This window comes from Vipera berus (genome assembly GCF_964194415.1).
Source record: "Vipera berus genome assembly, chromosome: 13".
NCBI classification, from domain to species: domain Eukaryota; kingdom Metazoa; phylum Chordata; class Lepidosauria; order Squamata; family Viperidae; genus Vipera; species Vipera berus.
Genome location: NC_138216.1, coordinates 963,086 through 985,220, shown reverse-complemented (window position 1 = coordinate 985,220; position 22,135 = coordinate 963,086). Strand labels below are relative to the sequence as shown.

The 22,135-nt window shown below is 47.2% G+C and overlaps 1 protein-coding gene across 6 annotated transcripts; it reads left to right on the top strand.

The window, feature by feature from the left end:
- Positions 1-4: 4 nt before the first annotated feature.
- EPN2 (epsin 2) lies at positions 5-20,469 on the top strand. Of its 6 annotated transcripts, none has more exons than XR_014027760.1 (9): positions 5-125; positions 10,255-11,035; positions 13,427-13,539; positions 14,343-14,435; positions 14,739-14,898; positions 17,353-17,529; positions 18,465-18,557; positions 18,914-19,326; positions 19,852-20,089. XR_014027760.1 is itself a non-coding variant. In XM_081337887.1 (9 exons), exons 2-9 carry the CDS (start codon positions 10,441-10,443, stop codon positions 20,178-20,180), a joined length of 1,755 nt encoding a protein of 584 aa, XP_081194013.1. In that variant the 5' UTR covers positions 5-125; positions 10,255-10,440; the 3' UTR covers positions 20,181-20,469. The 6 variants fall into 6 exon arrangements, 5 of the variants coding, with proteins under 5 accessions (XP_081194013.1, XP_081194010.1, XP_081194014.1 ...); XM_081337887.1 differs by having other exon boundaries at positions 14,742-14,898; positions 18,914-19,111; positions 19,852-20,469; XM_081337884.1 differs by having other exon boundaries at positions 18,914-19,111; positions 19,852-20,469.
- Positions 20,470-22,135: the final 1,666 nt, after the last annotated feature.

Below are 22,135 nucleotides of genomic sequence, written 5' to 3'. Positions count from 1 at the left end.
GCCCCCTCCCCCGGCGGGGCCGCCATGTTGGGTGGCGCGTGTGGGCGGCGGGCGTCAGAGGCGGCGGCGGCGGCGGCGGCGGCGGCCGGCGGAGCCCCGAGCCGAGCCGGGCCGGCCAGCAGCAGGTGGGAGACGGCGCGGAGGGGGCAGCGGGGCCGGGCTCCCTGCCGGCGGGAGGGGGCAGCGCGGTCTGCGGAGACCCCCGAAGGCTCTTTCGGGGAGGGGGCTCTGGCCGGGCTCCCCGGCTTCCCTCCTGCCTCCCCCGCAGGACCCGGACCGGCCCCAGGGGCTCGTCTGGAGGGGGGGCTCCGCCGCCCCCCATTGGCAGGGGGCTCTCCCTTCAGCCTGGGTGGGGAGGGGGAGGGCTTGCTTCTCTGGGGGGGCGTCTCCATCCGGGATCCTCCGGGGGAAGGGGGAGGAAGGGGGGGGGCGGTTTCAAGGGGGGGTCCACCCTGCCTTGGCCAGACCCTGTCACCCCCCTTCCCCGCCCCAATTCACCCCCCCCCCCCGCCTTTGGGTAAAAGATGCTTCCCACCAAAAAAGACCCCCCCCTTTGGAATGGGTTTGCTTGGGTGGGCCCAGAGGAGGGCTTGAACCCCGCTTTTCTGCAGCCCTTTCGGGGTCTCCTTGCCGTTCCCGAACTCCGCGTGGCTGGTGCGGGCGGGGACCCCCCTCCCCGCGTCTTGGAGTCCGGCTCGGGAGGAGGACGTTGAATCTTCATTTGTTTTTCTTTGTTTTTTGCTGGCCGTGAAATCTGGCAGCCGAGGCGTCTCGTGCAGCTTTTGTGCCTCTGATTAAAAGCCAAGCTCTCCCCGCAGCTTCTGCCCTTTAACCAGAATTAAATTGGGCCGAAAGCTGCTACCGGATTCCTCCTTATTGTTATGGTTTTTTGTGGGTGTGTCTTGCGCTTGGAAATGATGATAGAGCGTAAACGGGAAAAAGAGACCGAAGTTGTGTGATTACCTAAAATGGACCCAGAAGGGAAAGAATTGGCTTCTCTGTCTGTGTGTGTAAAAGGGAAGAAGGTCGGTTGGGTTGAGCTGCTGAATATCCAAAAGGTATCGGTGTAAAGCAAGTGGGCGGGTTGAGCTATGGAAGCTGCTTTGCATGTCTAGAAAATGTTTGTCTTCATCCGAAATGGGAAGGAAACACACACAGGATGGAGAATGGTCTGAGGTGCGGTGTGGGTAACACAACACAACAATTCTCTTCCTCCAAATCCTGAGGTTCTTTTCAATCAAATTTGAAATGTCTTTCAGACACGTTGGTTGAACGGTGAATTTGTGCAATCAGGAGCTGGAAATTCATGCAGTCGGAATGTGTGCGTACTGGGACTGTATTTTGTATTGGGGGGGCTTGTCTTTGTGAAGGAGTCTTTCTGAAGGGATGTGTAACGCAGGGTAGATTCTGACACCCTGCATTCTCTGTCATTTTTGTTATTTTCATTAGAATGAGAGCAGTAGGTTTTTTAAATTCACAGCAGTGAAGTCTGTAGATGGTGGTCTTTCTTTTGCGGCTTCAAAGCTTGTTCCAGCAACCCCAGAACAGTCAATTCCAGGAAAAAGGTTTTCTCCTCCTTCTACCTTGTCAATTGGAATCAAAACAGTCAGAAAGGAGAGGTCTGTTCACTGATTTTCCAGCTATTTTTCTGTCATTTTCTGTTGCATTCTGTTCATCGGCAGATCATTGCTGAAGCATTTGTTCTACCCTTGCAGACATTCCAGGTTTTCCATCAAATTATTGAATTTTAAAATATTTTATTAAAGTCTGTGTAGTTTGGGAGATATTTGAATATCATATGAGTTTAACATTTTAACGCATAGGGACCTGCAGTAATGAAATACTGTGATGATACTTGGTTTCTTCCCTGTTGTAGCACAATTGAGAAAATGCATTTACATTAAATGCCCATATTAAAAAATGGTGACTGATTGCAATTATGAGGTAATATCCAGAACAGTTTTGGTTATCGATGCATTGGGTACAGTAACCTTCCTTGGTGCCTTTTAAGAGAGTTGGAACCAAGTAAAGATAAAGTAAATCAACTCCAAATGATTTCATGGAGACACCCCTGACGTCTTGGATATGTAGGTTCTGCTGTTTGGGGAATTTTTATTTTTACTTTCTGGTCTAGTCTGATATTTCTTGTGGTCTCTCCTCCAAGTATTAATCGGGTTCTTCTGGCCCTGCTCAGTCTTTGGAGATTAGCTGAGAATTTCCACTGATAGTGCTGGAATTTTGTGAGTTATTGGCCTCTTGTTTATGGAGGTGTTGTGTTGAAGAACGCTGGTTGTAAATTGGACCTGCATGCTGGTACAGAGCTTGTGAAGTCTGTGCCGTGGGGTTATGATTGGGGTTTCCTTGGTTCTCTGCACCCCCCCCTTTAAAAAAAAGTGATTGAATCTAACACAGATTTATTATAACTTCATTGAAAAGGAGTCTGCAGCCTTTTTGTGCAGACAAGTAAGTTAGGAATCTTAATATGTATGAACTGGCTCTACATCACTTAGAAATGTTCAATTGTCAGTTGAATCTGTGGAGATCTATCTGGGAGTAAATTTCACTGAAATATTTGAGGCATGGCCAGCTAAGCATGAGATTAAATATATGTGGCTCTCCTGAACAGTCCCACAGAGAGTGTCAAAATACGGATGCGGATACGAAAGGCTAATAATGTTTAGGGATTGACTCTGCGATACACAAGCCTAACTTCAGGGTTGTTGCAATGGAAATTCATTGGCAGGTGTAACAGTTTCTAGTTTAAAATACACTACAAAAGATCATTGTGACATTTCCTCAATATGGGTTAGCTGTATGAATAGTTTAACATTGTTTGTAGAAAGGCAAACACATTGCCACGTAATTGGAATACATATTTTTTTGTAATATTATCATTAACAGGGACTATTTCTACTCAGAATTAAGCCCTACTGAGTTTAATGGCGGTAACTGCCACATAAGTGTGTAGCAGACTGTAGCCTTTGAATTAAAATGGGAAGCCTTCTTTAATCATTTTATTTACTGATGTGTCTTTAGATTCCTTTTCTTCATTCTGATCTTAGCAGATGTCTTCCAAGTAATTTTCATGTGAAAGTATAGTGCCATTTGCCAGGGATCAAATAAACCAGTCTAACTACACGACATGAATTTTCAAGTTTTGACTTGTCGATAATGAGTATTTTGGTTTGTCTGCAGCTTTTTAGAGTAAAGTAGCAATGTGATATATATTTATTGGTATATGTGCATGATATATATTGGCGTTAATTCCTAGCCAATATGGCTAAAGAGCACATTTCCTGCGAACTGCAGATATTGTACTGTATCACATCTGCAGATCATCAAGTCTGGATCTTAGTCACAGGGCCGAGAAACTGGCACTTTATAGGGCTATAAAAAAGTCTGTGTTCTTGCTGTCAATTTTGTTTTTTTAACTTGCTGTTATTTATTGTTTAACTTATTAATTTTTTTATTTTAATTTTTAATTCATTGCAGCATAAATGTGATACAAATACAATAATTTTATTATGGGGAAGCTGTTATAATTCACTTTGAGTCTGGTGGTTTGCGAGCTTCCCTGGAAGGCATGGAAAGGCTGCCGGTCAGTGACTTAAATAGGTTGCGCAGGGCTACCCCACGGCTGTGGCGTGAATCCATCAAGCAAACCCTTCCTTATTTGCCAGAGTTATTTTTGGTTCCTCTGTGGTTGAGCATAGTAAGAGGGTGTTTTTATAGGAGGTGAACTCAGTGGTCAATATACGTAGAAACCGACTGTTGTGTTTGCAGAAGATGCGGAATTTCTGCTGCATCTTGAAACTCTTTTCCTGGGTTCTTTGGAAGCTGATCAGATGGTCACAGATTTCCCTAAACACCAGCTTGCAGTTCTTAGCTACCCTGAACTGAAGAAAGACCTTGCTCAGCCATACGCCCACCACCAAGGTCATAAAAAGGGCTAGCTAAACTTGGTTTGCTGAATCTGCTTCATAGAAGAGCATAGCTCAATTTGAGAAGGGATTGAAGCCCATGCCCTAGCTAGCCCATTGCTTAGGACACCTTAGGACTAAGGTGCAGGAACATTTGTTTGCCAGCTTGACCAATTCTCTTCCGAGCTGGGATAGTGAGCGTGTGAGAGGTAAGCACAGCCTTTTCAGGGTGTCAAAGAAGCCCTGCGGTGTAAGTAATCTTTCCGTCCTGTTGGTCTCCAAGTGACCATGGATGATGGGCCTTGTTTACAGTAAAAATAGAGCGTGCTCCTTTTCCTAAGCATCCCCCAGTGAAGAGTCTGAGCTGCTTGCAGGAAGCAGGCCATTTGTGAGGCCAGAACATTTCAGCTATCCCCCTTCACAGGGGCCTGGGGCATTGCCCCCACCCCTCCTGTTAATCCCTGCATGCTTGAGGACTTGGGAAGGTGGAAGGAGTGTCAGTGGAAAGCTACAGAATTCTAGACCAGTTCCTCACTTCTCCAGAATTTCAGGTTTTAACTCACTTGTCTTAAGCCAACCTCACTGAAATAAATAGCTAATGGAAAGTATTTGTTTTCAAAAATAGTTTTTAGTAGCCATAAAAGATTTCCATGCTCAGTGGGCCTATAGTTTCTGTAGCTTCTCTGCGTGCTTTTATGACGTTTGAAGCAACTTTAATGGTTAGTTGTTGCATTCCTTATGATGAAGAAAAGGAGAAATGGAAAATGTTCGCTTCTAAAGATGTTCTTCGTGTTTAGACGGACACTTTTCAACTCCTTTAAAAGTTCAAAAAACATTGTGGTTCCCAGTTTACTTAATGGATTTAAGTGGAGTTAAATTGCATACAGTGTTGTCTGGATCTTCCTGTTATAATTTCTTTCATCTTTAAAGTTATACTTGTGTTTTAAAAGTTGTTTAATAATGTTCACTGGGTCCATGAGACTGGTATCCTCTTGATCCTCTCGAGTTAATCTTCGAGATTGAAAGAGTAAATAATAGCTTCTCTGGGTTATTGTGATTTATGAGGTATAGTCAGCTCTCTGAAACTGCGAGTAAAGAATGAACTGTTCTTCCATAAATGAAGCAAAGAACTAGCAAACAGAACCTTCGCTGTCTGGCTTCATATACAACATCTTGATTCTTATTCCCTGTGCCTCCTTGGTCCGGTTGCAAGCAGGTAGAGTGTTACAATTAACTAGTTAATTAAAGTGAGTGTATTTTACGCTACAAGAACTCTGCATTTCAGGGGATAATTTTTTTTTAAAAAAGGTCAAACATCCTATTCCAGATGTATGTTTAGGCTTTTGTTTGTTGGTTTTTTTCTTGTGGCAACATTTGTGTTGTGAATACTTGAACACTCTGTAGCCTTAATTGAATCATTCATGTTACAGATGAACTCTTAACAAAGTTGCCCTTTTTTAGGCTGTTAGCTAGGATACCTTTGACAAAAATGGAGTTAGCACTTCAGTAAGGATACTTTGGAACTATTTGCAAACACTTCCTGTTTTATTTCAATAAGGCGGAAAGTTTAATATGTCCCAATGCAAGGACGTTGAGCAAGAGATTGTCTGGAGGTTTGGTAACACAGATGTTGTGTTTGCATTGTCCAGATGGTTCACAATGACATTTAGGGCCAGGGTGTCCACTCTTGGCAACTTTAAGATTTGTGAACTTGAACTCCTGGGGAGTGGCTGGCTGGGGAATTCTGGGAGTTGCCAAGGTTGGACATCCCTAATTTAGAGCCTTGATGTGAAGCCTGCAAACCCCCCCCCCCCAAATTTCTGCTCAGCCCAGCTTGAATCAAACTGAATGTGCCAACACCTCCACCTTGTAAATGTGTTCAACAGGATGGTCAGCCGTTCTGTAAGTGTCCCAGTACCAAACGGTACTTATTGCACAGACTCCACCAACTGCTGCACTGCTTGTTCTTCACATAGGAGCTGTGAGTCCAGGAGCCCCCCCCCCTGGGTTGAGCACTTGTCCTTTCCAGAGAGCCCCAGCCCCTCGGTCTTGGCAGGATTGAGCCCAGTTCTTTCCCCCCCTGTCCAAACCTGAACAGTATTTGAATCTTGAATCGGGACATTTGCTTGCTTGGGTTCTTGCCTCTTAATCCAGGTCAGGGCTGCATTTTTCACTGCAAATAAACCAATGGAAGTAAAATCTCTTGTGAATTTTGCAAGCCTTATTTCAAAATGAGTAAATTGCAATTTGGCATTTGGGAAATCTTCAACTGTGGCACATTCCATCTATCATACACTTGGTCTCAAACCTGATGGGAATGCACTGCCTGAATTGCTGAATGGCCCTACACCTTGTAAGATCAAGAGAAGTGTCAAATGGGTTTCCTTCTCTGCTTCCATAGCAGTGCTTAAGATCTGCCATGGTCCTACTCTGTGCCCCAAGAAAATTCTGGGCACGGAAATCTGATTTTATTCTCTCTATCTCTGTGTCTGCAGTCCAGCTTTCCCCAACCTTGCACTATCTGGATATGTTGAATTGCAACTCCACTAATCTCCAGACAGTATGTTTGTGTTTATCCACTTTACTCTTTGTTGTACTGTTAAGAGTAAGCCCGCATTGGGCCATGCGGTGATATTAGCATAATTTGAGGGTTGGAATTGTTTGAGGGCTTCTTCGCATATATGTACAGCTCTCTGCTTTCTCCATTCCTTGAATACCGATGTGTTTGTGTTTGTGTGTTTTAATCTCAAAAATACTTGGTTAACTAGTTGCTCCTCATGAATCAGATTTCCTGTTTTCCTCCTCCTCCTCCTCCTCCTCCTCCCCCCTTCTCAGTGATTTCTGCTGATGGTTCAACAGGATCTCTTCTGGCTTTTATTTCAAAAGCACCCAATTGTGTAACATGCCTTGAGTTACGCAGAGCTGAAAGGCACATGACGAAATCGTCTTGTTGAAAGAAGGCAAGTCCGATGATGGGGCATGGAGACTCCTGAGTTCCTTGGGGCATGGTGGTGCAGCAGATGGTTCATCAGACCACCTAAACTTGGCCAATAATCCATGCTTTCCCATAGCTTTCTTTCCTAGAGAAAAATTCTCCTGAGAGCGTCTCTTTCCCTTCGGTAAACTGACTGTGAAGTTGCAGAGTCAGTCTCAGCCTTAGGATCAGATTCAGCAGTTCTCTGCTCAAGCTTTCATTCTAGAAGTTCTGAGATGGAAACGTAGGGTATGTTCAAGGACAGCTGTCAACTAGTTTGTGTGCTTTAGAAGAATGACACTTGATTTCCTTTTTCCTTTCTGAAATACATTTTACTTGCTAAATCTCAGCTTGGTTCTTTTTTTTCTGCAGAACTCTGTGTTTAGACCGTTGGAATGCGAGAAAATTCCTGCGATCTCTTCCAGGACTCCTTGCTGTTCTGTTGATACGTTTTTCCTTTTTTTTACCATGGCAGAAAAGGTCTGATGCGTGTTCTGCATATGGACTTTTATGCCTAATGCCCAGTTTTATTGCATCTGTTAACCGTCTGTTAACTGTGATAGAATGAAATATAGAATTCATTTTCCTGTTTAGCTCTGGAAACAAATCTTTTGGACACACACACACACACACACACACACACACCCTTTTAAATGCACAGCTTCTTTGTTGCATTGGTGTCTGATGATTTGTTACTTCTAACCCAGTCTCCCGTGAAAGATTTGAGCAAGGGGTGTAATGAAAGCCCAGTTCTTTGTTCATCCACCTGAAATGTCAGGGAAAAGAGGCCATTTGGAGTTGAAGAGCAGGGGTTAGGAGAGTTGAGGCTTCCTTCCTGTATCTCCCTGGGACATTGGGGGTCTCTCTCGCTCCTTTTGTACCACCGGAAATACCGTAGTTGGATTCCAGAGCTGCAGGGGGGTCCCCGGGCTTCTCTTTGAAATCTGGTGGGCTTTAATTCCAAGTGAGCAGATGGGGCTTTCTTTCTTTTTTCTTCCTAAAGTGGTATTAGACCTGGAACAGGAAACATGCCTGGCATGTTTTACGTTTCCAGTAGAAGAATGCAGGTGGTGCTTCTTCTTGCTTTCAGTCAACTTTTAAAAAAATCTGTGGGTCGTTAAGTGGCTTTCATTATCCTGCAAACTCAGAACTTTCCTGCAGTTTCAACCAAATTGGAAGGTAAATAAATAAATAAATAAATAAATAAATAAATAAATAAATAAATAAATAAATAAATAAATAAATAAATAAATAAATAAATAAACCTTTATTGTCAAAGTACAACATGTGTACATTGAGATTAACTGAGCCTCCCCCCCCCATGCTCTCCTCCCCCAACACACAGTGACAACAAACCCTCCATCCTACCACACCATGTGGACCAACTACACCACACACCGGCCTCCCAAGGTGTGATGCACTTTCCTTAATACTCCACAGAGTATTAAGATACGAATCTCCTTTTGCTCTAACCAGGCAGTAAGTAACTCGGGGGTGTCCAACCTTGGCTGTTTTAAAACTTGTGGACTTCAACTCCCAGAATTCCCTAGCCAGCCATTGAAGTTGAAGTCCGCAGGTCTTAAAGTTGTGGACACCCCTGGGGTAACTTAGTTAACCCTGAAGTTAACTTAACTGAAGTTATGATAAAACACTATGCCTGGTGCTAATTATTCATGTTTTCTGCTCTTCCTTTTGGAGTTTTGTACGCTGATATTATTGCACCATAGAATGTACTGTAGTAATCTAGTTGTTGCCTATAATTATAAACATTTATTACTTCTCTGTACACGGCGTCTCTGTATATACATCTAGGAGTATGGCACCCTACTTAATTAAAAGAAAGGCCTTGCCTCCAAAACTGGGGAGCCCTAGCTGTATCGCGAGTTTGGAAAGTTATGCGTGAAAAGACCCACCTGGGATTTGGAAATCCCAAGTTAGAGTGAGAATTTCTGAAGTCAGTGGTAGATCGCGTACTTCTGTAAAGAAAGCCAACTAAAAGTATTAGTTGTTCCTTTAATGACCGAGTCTAGATTGTGTTAGAAAAGGGGGCTCTGGCCATGATGGATCACGACGATTGTGGTCATCTAAAGCTGCTTCTCAGCTTCTAAAATGCTTTGCCAAGGTTTTTGGCCAAGGACAGAACTAAAAACAGTCTGGAAGCTCCCCAAGGCAAAGCGACCGTTTGCCTAATGTGGTTTTGGGAAGAATTTAGCTTCCAGTCTGCATATGCGTTTCCCCCCCCCCCCTTCTCCACTGTTCATAGTCCTGCCTTCCGTCTGAGTCACACACTATGTTGTTGAGAAGGCCAGAAAAGGCAAGTGTTTTTGAGGTCTGACACAGTGGCTGCATCAGACTTATCAGGAGGCCTAATTGCAGATACGGCTTCAGTTGCAGGAATAAATCACAAGATCCCAAGAGAAATGAGTGCTCTTTGACAATAAACTGACAGTTTGCCGCAACTGCTGGAGGAGCGCTCTCTCCCTCTCCCCCCCCCCTCTCTCTCTCTCACACACACACACACACACACACACACACACATCAACTTGCATTCTGGTATTTTCCCCAAGCAGCTGCTGCATAAAGTTTAATTTTCATTGGTGCTGCAGTTGCAACTTCATGGCCCTGTAGAGACCCCGTTTCTGCTGAGTTTGCACATTTTGTGGGCGGTTCATCAGTAAACTAATAATCCACAGGGCCTCTTTAAAGAAGGTTAATTCCCTACTAATGTAATGCTTTGCTTTTAATGAAAGAAATTTGTCAATATTTACCAGATGATCTATTTTACCTTCCTGCCTGTCAGATAGTGACTTGACAGATGTTTTGCAGTCTTGATAGAAGAGGACCAGAGGAGGATAGGAAGCAGCTGGTGCCCTGGGGTGTCAGGGTTCTCGGGCTGAGACACCCTTCCTGTGGGGTCTGTGCCAAAGTGTGATACGCAGGGAGGAGGGGAAATGATTTCAGCAGAAGTTGCTTCGAGCCGGTGGTGCCATCTTGTCTGTAGCCACAGCTCAGTCCTCCTCCTGGTCCTTTATCTGGCAATCCGAGCTGTTCACGATGTTTTATCTGCGTCTGGATGCCTGAGGAAGGCCTCTTGAAACACTCCTGTGTGGCTGTGGCTGTGCAGCGGCGAAGATATTGCTGTAAATGGGCTTTGGACTCTTTTCCACCATCCGTCTTAGCTGTGGTCTCTGCGGTGATTTAGTTTCCCAGGTGCCGCTGAGGAGAGCTCCGGTCCTGGGGACGGTTCCTCCTGTCATGCCACCCCATTGACAGATGGGATGCTGAAGTTGGATTTGACTATTTTTCAAATGCTAGAAAGCCATTGCCATGGTTACTAATGGGATTTTCCCTCCTTTTTAGGTCAAGCTTCCCAGTTTCTTTTGCACCTTCCATGAGGGGAGGAAATGACTTTATCAGAAATTGCTCCAAGTCGGCTGTCCTCGCTCTGTCTTCCTGTCCGAGGGACTTGCAGAGGGGAAAGCGCCCCGGCAGCCAATCCCTGAGGACTTTCGGGAGGAATCTGCCTTGACGGAGCAGGAGATAAAAATGACAACTTCGTCGATTAGGCGGCAGATGAAAAACATTGTGAACAATTATTCAGAGGCCGAAATTAAAGTCCGGGAAGCAACTTCCAATGATCCCTGGGGTCCCTCCAGCTCCTTAATGACCGAAATTGCGGACCTGACTTACAACGTGGTAGCCTTCTCTGAAATCATGAGCATGATCTGGAAGCGGTTGAACGACCATGGCAAGAACTGGAGGCACGTTTACAAGGCTTTAACCCTGCTGGATTACCTGATCAAAACTGGGTCAGAGCGGGTGGCCCAGCAGTGCAAAGAGAACATCTTTGCCATCCAGACTTTGAAAGATTTTCAGTACATTGACCGGGATGGGAAGGACCAGGGCATCAACGTGCGCGAGAAGTCCAAGCAGTTGGTCTCCCTGCTGAAGGAAGATGAGCGGCTCAAGGCGGAGAGGGCCCAGGCCTTAAAGACCAAAGAACGCATGGCTCAAGTGGCCATCGGAGTGGGCAGCAACCAGATCTCCTTTGGCAGAGGGTCCAGCCAGCCTAATCTGTCCACCAGCTACTCTGAGCAAGAGTACGGCAAATCTGGCGGCTCTCCAGCCTCCTACCATGGGTGTAAGTGCACATTGTGGGCTTTGGTGTGCTTCCACGCTCTCTTCTGATTTGTGGGTGGGTTAAAAAAAAGAAATGCGGGTCTTTGAACCAGCTACCTGGTGTGTGGCCCTTGTTTGGCTGGTGCTTTCACTTTAAAGATCTTCTCCGGAACAGGGTAACAGCCCTGAAGTTGAACTGGAAGTAGCTCTTTCCTGCAGGGGTTCCATCCCGCTTGGTTATAATTTTGACTTATTCTCTCGTAGAAAATTTTGTTGCATCTTTAAAGATGGAGAAATGCCTCGTTGAACTGTTACGGGGAAAAGGTTCTGTGATAATAGAGAGTTGATTAGTGTAGAGGTGCTACTAGACTCTTGGACTAGTAATAATAATTTTCTAAAATAATTTCTGTGAATCTGTGAGAAGTGTGGTTGCCATTTCCCCCCTACTTTGGGGAACACTTATCAGACACACGTAATGGGAAGCCCTGGCGTTCCCTACAAGGCTCAGACAGCAGAAATATCCTCAGGGAAGAGTTTCTGAATGGCTGCTCAGAGTTGAGTTGTTTCTGTACGAATTTTGTGAAAGAGCAGACCTCAGTTTTTGACTTCCTCATAGTTTGGAAATCCAAAGGTTTGTGGAAGTGGCAACAAAGCAGGTCTCAGGATGTCGAAATTGGATCTACTCAGTGCCATCTTGCGCAAACGTCTGAGTCAATGATCAGGCGCTTTGTAGCAGGATAACAAAGGATCTCTTCACGGGTCACAAGGAAACCGTTTAGGCTGGATCGCTGGGAGACGAGGCTTTCACGGCAACGCTGGGATGCTTTGGAAATTTTAAGAAATTGCAGGGTCGGCTGGGGTGCCGATGAGCTGCCATTACCGGCCTCCTAATGACATGATTCATTTCTCTGAGGGATTTAAATGCGGAGTGGAAGGTGGAAATAGGTCAGTTCAATTTACAGGCACAGTTTTATAAAAATTAACGTAAGCTTTGTGGGGGTAGTCAGCCCGTCTGAATCTGAAATGCTGCTATGATTTTCAATCTCTCTGAGAAATTTGAAGCAGTGCCGTAAGAACAACTTACAGTTAGCCGAAGGTGGAAACAGGGCGGTCAGCTGCCCCAACCAGATTTACTCAATGCTGAATTCTGAGGGCTTTGCTCTCTGCCTCTCCTCCGTGTGCATGGGATCATCATTATCAAGGATTCCTGCTCTGGGTGCAGGCAAGGATTGCCTTTCGCTTTGTTTGACGTTGCACCCAGATGAATGCTTCATGGACCGAAACAGGCCTGGGAAGCTTACCGTGACTGTACTTCTTAGGAGAGGGAGCCAAATGCCAGGGAAATCGCAGCTTTTGGGCAATATCTCTCTCTATGTAGAGAGCTTGGGTATGATTGTCTAGTTTGCCATTCTTTACTTACAGAAGATGTCTGGGATTGGACCTTGGGAATTTCTGTACATTAAGTGGGCACTTTTCTATGGAATAATGGCATAGGGTGGGGTGCATGTCAGCGTAGCAAGCCATCCCCGGCCATAAGAACCGCACTGCTGTTAGCGTGCCCCTGTGCACCGCTTGCTAGCACCGTATGACGGGGCTTCAAGCCTGCATCCTGGGCCTTCTTTCCCCCTGACCGCCTGCTGCGTTAGAGGGACAGCAGTTCTGCGTTTAAGGTGGTGCCAATTCGGAGTTTGCATTCCAGATAGTCGGCCTCGACCTTAAAGAGTCTGGCCTTGGGATTCCTGCCTCATCAGGCGCCCTTGGCACCCCACCTGGCTTCCAGACCGGTCTTTACGTGCAGCATGTAAGTGGGAAAGCTCAGTTGGTGCATCTGTGGTTTTTGGGGAGAATACAAGTTAGAGGACAAGCAAGGACAACCCCCTTGGGACCCCCCTCTTCCCGTCCCCTCCCACCTCCAAGTATCTCTGGCTGTAAGTCTCAGGTTTGCTTTTCCTCAGCCAGATTTTGGTTTTATCAGCCTTCAGCTGGCTCCTCTTTGGCAGTTTACAATTCCGGGCTCTCTGTTTCAATTAAAGTAATTCTGCTGGCTGCCGATTGCCAGTAGTTTGGCAGTTCGGGTCTGACTGGCTCAGGGTTGGCTCAGCCTTCCGTCCTTCTGAGGTCGGTAAAACGAGGACCCAGATCGTTGGGGGCCACAGGCTGACTCTGCAAACCGCTCAGAGAGGGCTGTGAGGCATTGTGAAGCGGTATATAAGTCTAAGTGCTATTGCTAATCATTGGTTTGCTCTGCCTGAGGACTCTGCAGTTCAACAATGGATAAGGAACATCACCCGCTTGGCCTTAGTTGTGGAAGTGTAGCTGACGCGCTGCGGAGGATGGCTGAGGTGGAGAAGAGGGGCTTTCAGCAGCCGAGCTGCTTGGAGAGAGCCAAGCTTCTGCCTCTTTTTCCCTGCAGCTACATCACCACGAGTGTCTTCAGAACTGGAGCAGGCCCGGCCTCAGACCAGCGGGGAAGAGGAACTCCAGCTGCAGCTGGCTTTGGCCATGAGCAGAGAAGTGGCGGAACAGGTGGGTTTCGGGCAGAGCAGCAGCAGCAGCATCACCCGATGCACGTTGGGTTGACCTGCCGTCCACGCTAGGAAGGTGAAGTGAGGAAAAGGGCTGGGAAGAGCAGCTCTTTGGGTGCAGCTGGACTACAGCTCTCAGCCCCCTCCCCTTCTGGGTTCGGTAGGTTGGAATAGCAGGGGGAACGTTCTGCAACCTTGCAGGGGCCGTGTCGTCACCACCCCCAGTTTCCATATTAACTGAAAATCACTGGTGAAAGTCTGGCTCCCAGCTCGGCTGTCCTGGACAAACAAGGAGCTGGTGGTCTGTGGAAGTGTATGACAGTTGTTATGAGTTAAGTAGGATCCAAGGAAAGCTGCAGCCTTTTTGCGAATGGATGTGAATCACTCTTTGGACACTCTAGAGCTATCAGTCAAAGCCTAAAGCAAAAATTTTGCAGGTCTGGGATTAAGCCTTAACGGTGCCAGTTTTCCAGTTTGGCTTCTAAAACCTTAAACTGACGAGTATGGAAAATTCTGAATCTTTGAGGCACCCATGGCTTAGCAGACGCAGTGAAGCAGGAGGAGTGAAAATGGGCATTTTAGCTTCTTTGGTATTAGATCAGGGGTCTCCAAACTTGGCCGCTTTAAGACTTGTGAAGCCAGTTAGGAAATTCAGAAAAGCAGATGGGAAGAGTGTCGTCCAAGCACTCCGCTGTCCTGCCGAGAGAGGGGCACAGACGAGTCCCTGAGCACAACTTGTGCCTTTCCTTGAGCCGTGGGGCGAGCCTGTTTTAAACCTCCCACTCCTCCTCCTCCTCTCTGCAGGAAGAGCGCCTGCGCCGCGGAGACGATTTGAGGTTGCAGATGGCCTTGGAAGAAAGTCGCAGAGATACCGTCAAAATTCCCAAAAAGAAGGAGGTAGGCGGTTTCCTTTGAAAGAATTCTCAGACCTCACTGGGAAGATGGGACACATTAGAAATGGAGCCAGCATTGCAACTCTATTTGATACGAGTATTTATGCCTTCGTGGAAGACACGGTGTTTTATCATAAAAAATCTTCTCTCTGTACTGGGATAAAAAGCCCAGGTGATCAGCTGAGGGCATGGGAAAGAGTGAAATGGTGCGTTTTTTTGTTCCTTGTGCTCCTCTGTTCCTTTTTGAAAAAGATGATTTGTGGATCCTGTAAAATGTTTATACACAGCTAAAAATAACCTTTATCAGCAGCACGCAGCTTTGCTGGACCTCATGGATGCGCTGCCCTCTTCCGCCACCCCTGCCCCAAAAGGCGAGCCTTGGAAGCCCCCAGCTGCAGCCAACCACGCTGACCCTTGGGGGGGTCCTCCAGTCGGCACTTCCACCTCCGATCCATGGCAATCGTTCGGTAAGAGTGGGGGGAAAGGGGTCTTTTGCTGCCCACTCCCACAGAGCCCTCGGGGTGGGACGGCCCATGCAAATCCTGAAAGTCTGGCTTCCCTGGTAGTTTGGCACCTTTTTTCCTCCTCCACCACCACCACCACCACCCTACCCAACTGATCCTCTCCAAACCTGGCAACTTTAAGACTTGTGGACTCCAGCTCCCAGAATTCTTCAGCCAGTATATCTGAGGACTAGTGGACAGTCCTATTGGTTGTTAGCCCTCGTTTTTTATTTTTTTAGTTCATTTTGCAGAAGGTCTGCGTGTCTCCTAGGCCAACAAGCAGCAGTTGAGGTGACTAAGCCAGGCCGTCGGTTATGGGTCTTTGTCTGGGGCTGCCTTTGTAACTGGGTTGCGTCTGGGGGAACTAGGCGGTGGGAGTTGGTTATTTTCCCGAGATGGTTAGTATCCTGCGAGGAGGCTTTTGAAGAAAAGATTAAGTGGATCCCAATTTTCTTGGAATCGGGTTCTGCCTCCCTTTTTTCCCCAGACTCCCCACTTAAACCTTTGACGTGCCTTTTTTCCTTTATGCTTTTCCCGAGGCTGTTTCAGCGATGAGATACTTGGAGGATATCTGTGGAGATTCTCAGACTTCCAGGTCACGGTTGTCCCCAAAGGTGCTTTTTCAAAAGGCAACTAGACTTTTGTTTTTCCTTGAAGACACTTCATCTGAAGTGAAGAAGCTTCTTGGATGAGAAGTGAAATGTCTTCAAGGAAAAACAAAGTCCAGTTGTGTTGTGAAAAAAAAACACCTTTGGGATACTTGGAGAATACATGCCAGAGAAGCTTGCAAGACCAGGGGATTTATTCCAGCAAATGTTCAGGTCTCGAATTCCCCTTTCAGATGCCCGGATTGGGAGGTTTTTTTCTGTTAACACCAAAGCTGGATGTTGTCCAGCTTTGCTTTGACTATTAACCACTTCTTGCTCAAGTCCTTTCCTTTGCTTCTTCATCCGCTGTACCTGTAAGGTGGGCTTTACTATTCCTTATCTTAGGATGCAGAAATGGTTGCCTGTTCAAGTGCTGCAAAGGCACACACAAATCATCCGGTCTGTTTCATTCCCTGTTAGGATTGTTCTTGGTTTTTGTTGCAATATTGATGTGCCTCCAGTACAACAAGCTTAACACCAGCTCTTGCTCAGCATTTGCTTTGAACTGCTCTGTCCTCAGACCCTTTTCTCTTTTGCTGCTGGAGATAAAGGAAACATCTGGGAGGGCCTGGGTTTGGGGAATGTAAGGAGTTTTGGGAACATTTTATTCTTAAACCTAGGAAGGTGCCATCAACCCCCTGTATTAAGGTTCAAGGAAAGAGGCTCCCCAAGCTGCAGCTGCAACCACCTAGGGGGCTTTCAACATTGACTGATTTGATTCATTGATAACGGCCCCTTGTTTGAGCTCGCCAGCTCCTTGGCTCCCTAGGATGGTGCTGAAGAAACCAGATTTATGTATCTGAATGCCGCTGAAAAGGCTGACTCAAAGCGGAACAGAGGCCTTTGAGTCTCGCTTAGCTGGACGGGGTTTTCAGTGAAATTCAATAAGAGCCTCCTCAGAAGAGAGTCTTGTCCTCCAGCCCTGCCGTTTCTGCGCCTGCCCGCTTTTGTCCTCCGATTCATGAAAGAGCAACTTGTTTGGGAGGCTTCCATTTACGGCAGCCCCGGGCGATTAGCATTTCTTGCATGGAATTGTCGATAAATTTGCCGGAAATGGAGGCCACGGGAAGAGATTAGCTGCTTTCTCTGGAAAGCTGTGCGGTGTTTCCTGTCTTCTGGACATAATGACTGGGAACCTGCACCGGTTTGTAAATGCGGATCACTGTTTTTACAGTTTTGTGTGTGTGTTTCCAGCAGGATTCCTTTAAACAGATACGCCAAAACACAACCGACCAATGGAAAATTTGGGCTCCCCTTGTTTAAATCAGTGCGCTAAGAAAATGGGAGGAATAGCAACTTGCTGTTTTAATTTTGTGGCATAATCATGTTGATGCAGATCAAGAAACAGCCTTTAACTTTTAAAAATAATAATTAAAAAATCCTGTTAGAATCCAGTTTACGATAAACCAATATGGGATATGTGGATGGGCAGCAAGTCGATCCGGGTCTTCAGTGTTGGAGAAGATCAAGAGGGTTCTTCACGTCGTCTCGTTCAACTTCAGCAGAAGCAACAAGATTCCTTTGCCCCGTTTGAAATCGCAGAGCTGGATTTAGGATTTCTCTGTGAAAAATGCTCCACAGATTTTGGCTTAGGATTCCAAGTGTTGTGTGTATGCTCTTCGCATCTGGTTCTGTTGGTGAATTTCTGAGTTAGGATGAGGATTACATAAATAAATCCCTCAGAACTGAAGTTCCCCTCTCGTTGGTACCCGGTTGAATGTCGGATTTAGATCTAACCTGGCCGTAAAGCTTGTACCTCCTTTGCCTGCAGGTGCCAAACCAGCCACCTCTGTTGATCCGTGGGGAGCCCCTGCAACATCCTCAGCTGCCCAGCCTCTCCCAAAGAATGCCGATCCTTGGGCTCCTTCCCAGCCCTCCTCCGTGGCAACAAGGACAGCCCTGGAGCCCTGGGGACCAGCACCAGTAAACAAGCCAATTTCTGCCTCTGGTAAGCAGGACGCCTGCCCTCTTTCTGTGTCTCCTGGAGGAGCCTGTCTTATCGGGGGCTAGGTCTGAAGCATCTTCTCTGGCCTGTAGGTGGTTAGTGGCTGGACACGAGGTAGAATTATCACCATCCGGCTGCAGTGTTTAGAAATATCAAAGCCCGGCTCAAGTGATGGGAATGCTTTTTTAAAAAGCGAAAGATGACGGTTATCTCTCCTGAGCAAAGGAAAAGTTGTGGATACTCCTTAAAGCTTTTGTTTTATTCCCGTTGACATTCCCTGGACAAAAGACTTTCTCATTTGGGGGAGTTTTCCTAGGACACAGACATTCCTGTGTCAGTAATTCTATCCGTTCCTCTATTCGTAAGGTCTCTGGTAGCTTGGTCTGTTTCGTGAAAGAAATCCAGTTTAATCTGTCTGCCGCCTGGGAATTTACTCCTGAACCCTTGGGTGGGCTGAAGGCACACAGCAGAGGTGTCCTGCGGAAGCTAGGTTAGAGCTCGGTCTCCAACCGTGTCAACTTTAAGACTTGTGGACTTTGACTCCCAGGATTCCTCAGCCAGCTATCCTATGCTGGCTGAGGAATTCTGGGAGTCGAAGTCCACAAGTCTTACAGTCGCCGTGGTTGGAGACCCCTGGGTCAGGCCATCCTGCAGGGGTCGAGAGCTTGTGACTCAGCCAAACATGGGAAGGCCCAGACCCCAGCCTCTCCAATCAGGGTGGCCAAGATTCTGGGGTGGATTTTGCAGCTGGGTGAAACTGGTTACCTTGTCCTCCACAAATGTGTCTGTGTGTGTGTGTGTGTGAGAGAGAGAGAGAGAGAGAGAGAGCACCCTGACTGCAAGGCGTTAGAGGAGACCATATTTTTTTTCTAGGATTATGGAGAAGAGTCCTGGCTGGGGTGCAACTAAAACGAGGACACTCTTGTTTTCCACTGCAGGTAGTAAATCTTTCGACCTCTTCAGCAATTTGAATGGGACAATTAAAGACGACTTTTCTGAATTTGACACCCTTCGAACTTCTAACAAGCAAGGTATCTTTGAAACGGACACCAGAGTTTGGGGGCTGAAAAGGGGCTTGAACACCTGATAGGAAACCGCTGCTGAATGATCTCGATAGCCTTCCCCAAATTAAAGGGGGGAAAAAATCACAAGGGAGAACGTGACTCCTGTGGACATTGAGGCCTAGGTAAACGAAATTGTCTATCAAGGATCAGCGTGGTCGGTGTCTGAGGCAGGCTGGGATTTCACATCCCTTGGAAGAAGCAACAAGAAAAGGGGGAAGAGTAAAGCCGTCGTCTAATGTTTAAGGAAAAGGGGCATAATAGGGATGGCGCCCTTTTGAGATCGATCTTTTTCAGGAGCCGTTTTTTCTCTTCCCCGGATTCAGGTTCTGCTGTGTCAGCTCAGAACAGTGGGACCACCAGCCCCGACCTCTCAGACTCCTCCTCCTCCTCCAGTAAACAGAGCGGCGCTCGGAAGACCCCCGAGTCTTTCTTGGGCTCCAATGCTGCTTTGGTGAATCTGGACTCCCTGGTATCTAAGCCCCCCCAGCCAGCGCCATCCCTCAATCCCTTCTTGGCTCCGGGTACGTCTTCGCCCCGAGTTGGCACTTGGGGTTTCTTGGAGAGTGGAGTTGCAGACGGTGGAAAAGCCCCCACCCCACCCCCGGGGCTCCTGTAATGAGTCTGCTCACTTTAAGGCTGACGGGCTGCATTATGTGCTTTTGAGTGAGGGCAGCTGCTGGCCCCAGCTGTGTTTTAGGGAAAGGGCCTGGCAGGGAACAGGATCCAGAAACGCAAGGTGAGTTCGTGGAGAGGCAGTTGGCGCGTGGTTTAAGGCGGTCCTTCTAAACGTCGTTAAGATGAGTGGCTTCGGCTCCCAGAATTCCCCAGCCAGCCCTGCTTTAAGAAGTTGCTGACGTTTCTCAACACTGCTCTGAGTGGAGCTTTGGGGAGAATTGCCTGGATGCAGCTGTCTTTGGGGTGACTCTCGAGCTCTCAGAGAGAGGACCCCGGTTCCAGGTTTCATTTCCATCTCAGCTGGGCTACTGGTGAGCCCCCAGCAGCAGAATCTGAATTCTGCGCTGCTTGGCAGAATTGCTCAGGCACGACTTTGGGTTGTGATCTGTCGCTCTGGCTGCCTTTTCTGCAGACCCCACTGCTCTCATTCCTGGGCAGTGGGCATTGCGTGACGCACCGGCAGGGCCCCTGCCTCTTTGCCTTGCACTGAAGGTGTCCTGGAAAAGGGCATCATTGTTGCAACCTTGTGCTTGTGTAACTGTTTGCTGTCAGCCTGGACTGAATCTTCCCTCTTCTCTGCTCCCAGGATCGTCGTCGTCATCGTCGGCTTCTCCTTCTCCAGCCGCAGTCAACCCCTTCCAAGTGAATCAGCCGCAGCCCCTCACTCTCAATCAGTTGCGGGCCAGCCCCATCCTCGGGGGTAGCCTGTCCTTCAACGCTGCGCCGGGGCTGGAACCGGGGCCCCTTCCTTCTCTGGCCCCCTTGCCAGCCGTGGGCCCCGTGACCTCTCTAACCAGGATGGGCCCAGGAGTGAGCGTGGGCACGATGGGGTCCGTGGCTCAGCCTGTCCACCACCCGGGGATTCCCCCCTCAGTCTCTCAGCCGGCCAACGCGACTAACCCTTTCCTGCTCTAGAGGAGGCCTGGAGCGTGAAGCCTCCCTGGGAAAGGAGGCTGGCTCAGACTGAACTGCGACCGCCGGAGACGGGGGTGGCTAGGCTGGCGGGCTGCTGTAGCTTTAGGTGGGAGCCCCGGGTGCCCTCGGCCATTCCCCGAGACCTGCCCACATGCTGCAGAGGGTACTTTTCGTTGGGGTTCTTGGCAGCCTGGCAGAAACGCTTTGGCGTGGGTCACCAAAGTCAGTTTCTGCTCCCTCCTTTTCTGTTAATCATTTCAACGTAATAGGAAGACTTTGCCAGCTTAAACAGCTCCCTGTGTCGTTTTGTAGACCATACGCCGCACTCAGAAGTGCCGCAGCCCGAGCCAGCCAGATCCCATGCTTGTAAAAACACATTTGAGACTCAAGAGTGCTAGTGAACATGTTTGCACATAAACCATATTCTCTTCTAGACTGTTGGTTCACCCATAGTCCTTATATCGGTCTTGGCAAAAGAGGTACCTGGCCAGCCCAGCCCTTTGTTTTCTGTATATCCTTGCACACTAAAATGTTGTCCAGCTAAACTCCCCTTTCCCCCCCTTCTGAGAATCGGGGGGGGGGACGGTTGGGCCAGCTCGTCCAAAGGAGGAGACCCGAAGCAAGCTCTGTGAAGTCCTGCAAGTTTTTGTGAAACCCCGCAAGTGTGCTGTTTCGTACGCAGTGTTGAATTCCTACACTTAAACGGACTGTCCGCGACCTCCGTCTGAATGGCTGGCATGCTGCACTTGTGTCCGGGGCCGGTTTTGGCGCTGTGCTTCCCGATGGTGACTTCATTTGGAGATTAATTACCCGTGCTCTTTTAATTTGACTTGCAATGCAAGGTTTAAAAAAGCATCTGGTGGGGGATACCGAGGTAATAGGGCGACTCGGGAACTGATTTGGGGTGACCTTTCGTTATTATGCAGTAATCCTTGTCTACTTTTGCACTTTTAAGGATAGGGCCCGTTTTGGATTTGAGTTCGCCAGGTCAGCGTTCTGTTTTCACTCTTGCTAATTTTTATAATGTTCTTATTTAACAGTCAATAGTTTTGATAGACTTATCAGGTTTAGTGGAAAAATTAAGATACTGTCTTTCTTTTCCAATTCTTTTCTTTTTTTGATTTAATGTTTCTTATTTATATATAAATATTTTAGCTCTTGGTTTTCATAAAGAGAATTTTAAAGGGAATATCGACAAACCTTCTGCTTTTGAACAAAGACATTTGTATTGAAAAAAAGTGGAAAAGCTCCTGTAACATAAATTTTGAGAGGAGTATGGCTTAAGGTGACATTTAAAGAGGAAAACACTACAGTTGCCTTTCAGTTTTCCAGTTTTATGAATACATCTCTCCACTTTGTGTAAAAAAACCCAACAATAACAACTCCTGGAAGCCTTTGAGAGGTTGAAGATCATGGAAAATAAATGACTTCTCTCTTGTAATACTTTCAGAAACTTAAAAACAAAACATTGCTGTATGAATGTTACTTTTAATTAACTAAACTCTTCTAACTAAAGAACGCGCTCCATGGTGTTACGTGGCTCTGTTTACGACCTTCTCTGAAAAGTAAAACTTTTGATGCTTTGGGCTCCTTTTTCCCCCCCCACTAAGCCATACTCAGGTGTAATAACTGCTTGAAAATTCTTTACTTTCTTTTCAAACGGCAACTGCAAGAAAGCACGCATGAACATGTCTGCATGCTTACACACAGGTGTTCACAACAGCGAGACGCGGTGTCTTGATGCTGAACCCTCACTTTGTGCAGCAGGACAATAATTTAGAAGAAGAAACATCCGTGCCAGGAAGCCTCTTTTGGGGCGAGCTGACTGTGTGTGTGTGTGTGTGTGTGTCAGGGAAAACTTACTCAAAAGCTGTGTGGCTTGAAAGTGGCGAGAGGGGCCTTTTGCTGGTGACTTTGAAGGAAGACACCTGACACCAACGTGTGACAGACAGACA